General features: G+C 39.5%; 1 protein-coding gene across 3 annotated transcripts; it reads left to right on the top strand.

Moving 5' to 3' along the window:
* Positions 1–1,314: 1,314 nt before the first annotated feature.
* LOC145899808 (adhesion G-protein coupled receptor G2-like) lies at positions 1,315–5,556 on the top strand. 3 transcript variants are annotated; one of them, XM_082988723.1, is made up of 12 exons: positions 1,315–1,449; positions 1,608–1,923; positions 2,041–2,171; positions 2,360–2,577; positions 2,679–3,272; positions 3,401–3,510; positions 3,569–3,837; positions 4,167–4,333; positions 4,403–4,576; positions 4,667–4,798; positions 4,946–5,035; positions 5,131–5,556. In XM_082988723.1, exons 1-12 carry the CDS (start codon positions 1,398–1,400, stop codon positions 5,218–5,220), a joined length of 2,343 nt encoding a protein of 780 aa, XP_082844849.1. In that variant the 5' UTR covers positions 1,315–1,397; the 3' UTR covers positions 5,221–5,556. The 3 variants fall into 3 exon arrangements, with proteins under 3 accessions (XP_082844849.1, XP_082844848.1, XP_082844847.1); XM_082988722.1 differs by having other exon boundaries at positions 4,146–4,333; positions 4,946–5,026; XM_082988721.1 differs by having other exon boundaries at positions 4,146–4,333.
* Positions 5,557–6,604: the final 1,048 nt, after the last annotated feature.

The following is a 6,604-nucleotide window of genomic DNA, read 5'->3' as shown; positions in this document are numbered from 1 at the left end:
TATCAGACTCATCAACGTAAAGTGGGTTATTTCTCGTTGCAAATAATACCAACAAGTGTGTTACACTGTATCTTCGCAAATGTGGGCGTTGCCTTGTCAGAAGTACGTGATTGGCCGCGATAGAAGGGCGTGTTGGTTCTTACTGAGAATTTAGCGCTGGGTGCACAACCTTTTTACTGTTGCCGGCCGCATCACACACACCACTGTGTGCTAACGGCCGCTCCTTAATATACTGCTTTACCAACGATATACTCCTGATAATTACGACAAGTTGACGTGAGCAATATTAGAAAACAATGAAAATGATTCAATACATGAAAAATGTGCACTATTTATTATTTACATTTGCCAAATTACGTGTATTACAATGTAATGAAGAGTCGAAAAGTATTTAATGGTTGCCTTGTTCTTGCACGCTAGGTTCACGTCTCCATCATAAAATAATCCACTTCCCATTTGGGATTAAACGCCCTTTTCTCTTGTTTTAACAGCCTTTTGCGTTTTAGCGACATGACTGAGTGATTCCACTGTTTAGCTTTTTGGCAACTGAACATGCGTAGCCGTACATGACAATTTAGCGATATGCTATTAATGTTTTATGACGTCACCATCCGTATTGTTGCGCTTTGTCTCGCCTGTTTTTTAAAAGTTACGGTGGCTGCACCAGTTACTACTCGCTACAGCGAACGAATGTGTATGGAAATGGGCCTAATTAAAAGCTTAACTCTTGACACCGCTGGAAAAACAAGTTTCAGAAGCAACGACGGCCGCCAATGCATATTTTTTTATATAAATGAGCACGGCCGCAAAAAATAGCGTCTGCGGCCGCAGGTTGTGCACCGCTGATAGACGAATCAACTGCAGGCCGTGATAGAAGAATACGTTTATTATTTCATTTTAAAACAAAGCAATGCAAAATATCCATGTTAATTTTTGTTGCCTGTTTTTTTTGCATGTTAAAGTTATAACATGGGCTTTAAACTTATTCCTTTTATTATTTTAAGTAAAGTGAATATTTAATTTGGGTCTTTTTTTCGGGATTTAAAATACTAAGCAATATAAGAAATGTACCACATGATTATGAAAAGCCCAGACTTATATAAAAGGAAAACTACCTGTTAGGGTCGCGCGAGTTTTTAGTTTAGGTGCTGAGTCATTGCATGCAACTCACATTTAAACCACTGGGAAGGTAACCCGGATGTTGACGTCATAAGACAGGTGATAAATATATTAAGAACGTGATTTCATGAATGTGCACTGGGTTTTCGTCACTGTCGCGCACGCTGTTATATTTGATCGTGGCAGGTTTACTGATTGTATCATGGCTTCGCTGTAGTAGGCGATAGATTTTCGTAATCTCAAGTCTGGCATTTACACGGGAGTGACTCAATTAAAACATGCAGCATACAAGGAGTGTGGTTGTTTCCATAATAATATTTGGAATTTCCGGTAAGAAATTTTTTGTGTTTTGAGTGTTTTGATGTAAGTGTAGAACTCGTCCGACAGCCAATGTTTCTCTTATATTCGATCGTTCTGAAGCTGTGTTTTGAATAAAGTGTCATAGCAGACGATATGTCACCAGTTGCCAAATCCACTTTCATTTGCAGCAAATTGCATCGATTTGGGACCAGATGAGACCTTTCAATTACTTGCTACAAACCAAGGAATGAGATACAGGTTGTCCAAGGACCCAAAATCTTTTACGGAAAGTGCGAGTATCTGCGCGCAAACTGGTTCCATTCTCACAGAGCCTCGAAATCAGAAAACAAGTTTGTTTTTGTACAAAATCTTGCAAAACAGCTCGATGCCCTGGGACAGATCGAAAGTAAACGAGGGAGTATGGATTGGTTTGAAATTGAAAAATACTTCGCACCCAAGACCGGTATATTGGATCAGCAATTCAGCACAGCTTAATGCAACGAAGTAAATATTACTATAATAACCCGCCATAAGAACGAAATTGTGGTGCGGTTTAAAGTTACAACAGCTTACATTTTTGGATGGTTTCGTTCGAATCTAACCAAACTCCTTTTCATGTAGTTACACGAACTGGGTTACGAACGAACCGAATACACCTGACGCATTTTGTATCCAGCTTTGGCGGGCATACAAGTGGCAGTGGGACGATACTTACTGTGATTTGAACAAGCACTTTATATGCCAAGACAAAGGTTATTCCTGTGCTGCATTCTAGGATGTTTCAAACTATGCATGTTGTTTCGGTCGATCGCGGTTATTTACTTGTATTTGGATTTACAGGTTAAAAAATATTTCTAGAAACATGCCAACTTAATGTAAACAAACATGCAAATTACTCGTGGAATTGCTGCAAACTTCACATTGTTCAAACTGTATGCAGACCCAAGAACTTACACGACCAAAGAAGCCAAACAACTGGTGCATCGGATTGTCACCCTTCAATACCAAGGCTGCTGTGTTGATTCTAAAGCCGTTAACCAGATATCCAGCAAACTTAACGATCTTCTCGAAGTTTCCGCTGATATACTTGATGCAACGTCATCACACGACGTCATCGTCGCCGTGGAAACGGTTATTAATCAATACAACGTGTCACAGGTTCGGAACCATAAAAGATTTCCTATAAAATAATGTTTCGACGCTAGCAATTAACTCTGTAACTTTCGTGTGCGGAAAACGTAAATGTTTATAATTTTCAGGGAAACCTCAAAATAGATCAGAAGAATATCGGAATCGAGATAAAAAACTTGACATGTGATGCCAGAAAAGACGACAGTGTTGTTGTGGTGGGAGAGAACGTTAAGGAATCGAAGAAAGCGAGCGGTGCCGTTCTATCGTCGCGATTACTTTTGGAAGCAATGACGGATTACAATCTGCGCAACGTCCAAGCCAACATAGTTTTATACAAAACATCAACCTTGTTTGTGGAACATTCAGATCCATCAAAAATAAGCAAATTCGGGGAAGGCCCTTCACGTCACATGGCAAACGACGTCATCAGTCATGTGATTTCGTTGGAAGTAAAAGGAGCCAAATTGAAAAATCTACGAAATAAAGTTGTTACGAACCACAAGGTGTCGCTTTCCAGCGGTAGCAACTCTACTTATGGTCGTTATGCACTTTCGGGTGAGAGAAAGGTTTTAAAACCAACAATAAAATGTGTGTTTTGGGATCCGAGCAACATTGTTTGGTCCGATGAAGGCTGTACAGTAGAGGGAAAAGAAGAGGTTACGCATGAGCAATCACTGATCACATGTTCGTGCAATCACATGACTCATTTCGCAGTTATTTTGGTAAGTTTTGGTATTTTGGAAACAAGTTAGAGTTTTGAATAAAAAAAATCAATCAAAGTCCCTCTAAATATATTGATCTGTTCGATTTGTACTCAAGGCGAAAACTTCATCAAGTTTGGTTTTTGCAGAGTCTAGACGAGTACTACCACCCACCCTACCTGACATATTTGACCATTACGGGCTGCGCAGTTTCAATCGCATGCCTGCTAGCCACAATCGTAACCTACCTTTACTTCAAGTATGTTCTCAAAATGTTAATTATTTGTCACGCGTCACTTTAAATTGTTGTGACGCAGACATCTCAGAAGCAAACTCCCACAACAAATTCTTATCCATCTCTGCTTCTCTCTTGTGCTGCTAAACTCATCGTTTCTCATCGGAATCGAACGAACACATCTTCCAGTATTTTGCTTTGTTATTACAACAATCCTTCATTACGCAGTCCTCCTCTCGTGGGCTTGGATGTTGGCAGAATCTGTTCTCCTCTTCCGGACGTTGGTACTCGCCAAGACTGGAAGTGGAGACGAGAAAACGTTCATCTACGTAGCCTGTGTGTTGTGTTATGGTGAGGTTTGGAAGATAGCCGCAACGCCTTACCTGCTGTTACATGAATGTTGTTAATTATGTAATATAGTATATACTGTTTTCTATATAGTATGTAACCACCAGCCTACTGGGGAAGTAATGTTTGTTATAAGGTTCGTGTAAGTCTAACCGATAAACGTCAGCGGTGATTCAGCCAGGAGACGGTTTGTCACGTGACCCCGATTGAACTGAAGCGGAAATCACGCTAACGGGGATTTTTCTATTGTCTTGCTCGCCAGTGATATAACCGTGATATATTTCTTCATAGTGGCAACTTTCATTTCTCAGTGCTTCCTGCTGCTTTTGTAGCTACATTAGCAAACGTGACAGATCGCAACCTCTACCAAAGCGAGAGATATTGCTGGATCGCAATGGACTCCCTTCTTTATTCTGTCGTCATTCCGGTGGCCTTAATTCTGCTCATTAATTTTGTAATATTTTTCACCATCATGTACAATATAACTTTTCGCTCCAAGGTGAATTACCACAAAGTTATCAAACATACGTTATTTTCTCTAACTGAATTTAACCTTTGACCTTTGCAGGTATTTCGTCAACATGTCAACCTTCACCGGATTTCTATGGCGGGTCGTCGAGCCATGTGTATGATTTTTGTGTTAGGCCTGCCTTGGGTCTTTGGTTTTGCCATGCTTTTGACCAAAGATGATGAAAGCAATTTTGTTTTTTCCCTGCTCTTTACTGTATTCAATTCCCTCCAGGTAACATGCAAGTTTCTATAGTGTCGTTATTGTTATTTGTTTAAGTGAAAATGGAATGATTTAACCACTGTGACGTACTATGCATTGCAGGGGTTATTTTTATTCGTGTTGTTCTGTGTTCGGCAAGAATCGGTGAGGAACGCATGGGGAAAGCCCCTTGGCCGTCGATACAGAAATACTTTTAAGCTTGCTAGGAAGTTCGATTCTCCCGATCCGAACCTTGTACGTCAAGATTCAGAAATTATTCAAATAAGTTTTTTTGATTTCTAAATTCATTTGTGTTTTTGTTTTGTTTTTAAAGAAACAATGTTGGCCTCTAAATTTTTACCGCTGCTTTTACGACCAACCCCAAAACAAGATTTATTTTAGGAAAATAACAAAACAAACAAGGATACAAACAACAGAAGCGCAACCATACAAACCATTCTATCCACGCCACATATGGAACAAGTAAAATTTGTAATGATTACGATTTAAAACTTTTAGGTTGATAAAGAAGACAATGTGTGAAGTTGACGATCACTCAGCCCTTATAAAACGTTTGTTTTTATTAGATCGAACAAACTTCACCTTCAGTGACAAGAAAGCCATTACCTCCTCCACAGTTTGTGAAACCAATTCCGTTTCGCCATGGATGGTCTTGAAGCGGAAGAAACCACTGCAACAATTCCAAATAATTTCCTAATCGTCAGTGTTAAAGATTTTGTTGAGTTTTTACATCTGCTGAGTCTTCTGTTTACTGAACTGTAAACTTCGGTTAATCCGGATTTGATATGCTCGCGACATTTGATCACTATTGCAGACTGGTGAAACACATTTGGATCTGTTGGTACCAAGATACCCTGACAGGCTGTCGATCGGTATCGCAAGTTATATTTCTATGCCAGCAGGTCGAAACAACGATGATGCAGATAGCTCAGTTGATGTTTACACACAGAAATTATATTTTGCATTATCAGTTTCCGTAACTTTCATGGGTGTGGAACAGAAATAAAAATGTTATAGTTACGTAACTCAAAGGTCTATATCAATAAGTGTAGTACAAAGGTTAAAAAGTAAAGCTTGTAAAAATTGCCTGTCAATAACATTTTTCCAATTGTAAAGGTGATTTTACTGTTTCAGAACTGGACCAGTGTGACAAATACGTCACATTTCAAAAAAAACTTTTAAAGGAAGACTTGTTCCAAAATTATAACATTTCAAAATATTGTCTGGGGTTTAATAACATACAGGAAAAAGCTTCTGAAGATACGGGTCTTCCAGAAATCCTGCAATGATCACAACATGATTGATAAGAAAGATGAAACGTGATGAAGGCAGCTTTGAACGGTGGAAATGGAAATTTGTTACGACGGGTAAGCGAAAGCAAATTTTTGAAACGCCGTGTGAGGGTACTAAGGTGAAAGGAAACAACAGGTGGCCCTGGTTTGGTGAACGTATGGATTTGATTCAGGGATGCTTTGGTTCTGAATGTTGTTCGTTCGTAACTAGTGCTGTAATAGACGACAATGGTGGCCTATAAGGAAATAAAATTTTTCGTGGAACACTGCAGCCCGCTTCACAGCGCACAGTTTGAGAAACTCTACAAACTGAGTCAAAGCAAGAATTTGTATTATTCAAACTTTGAGGTTCGGGTTCACAAGCTTTGATGCACGGAAATATTCATGCACACTTGCGCCGTTTGTCTGCTGTCTTCTGACCAGCAGATACCTGGCGTCTTTTCATAGAGTTCATTTGACGCGGTTACGATGAAGTCATGACCATTATTTTCCACCACATACAAGCCATTAAGCTCTGTATAACACGTAGTTTGTTAATCCGGTTTTGAAGTCTTCCAATAAAGCAAGGTAGTCCGTGACAATTTGAACACTTTGGCTGCATTTGGAACAGCTGTTACATCCTTCGTCCGAGGTAAATATTGTTCCATGCTTGGATTTTATCTCTCTTGAATAGTCGAAACCTTCGGATGGATTTTATTGAAACGGAATCCGGGTTCAAGGGAGCTTAATGTAAGTTAATACCTGTTGA

The sequence above is a fragment of the Ascidia mentula genome, chromosome 4 (assembly GCF_947561715.1).
Source record: "Ascidia mentula chromosome 4, kaAscMent1.1, whole genome shotgun sequence".
In the NCBI taxonomy this organism is placed as follows: Eukaryota; Metazoa; Chordata; class Ascidiacea; order Phlebobranchia; family Ascidiidae; genus Ascidia; species Ascidia mentula.
Note: the sequence above shows the minus strand (reverse complement) of the source record. Positions and strands in the feature narration are given on the sequence as shown.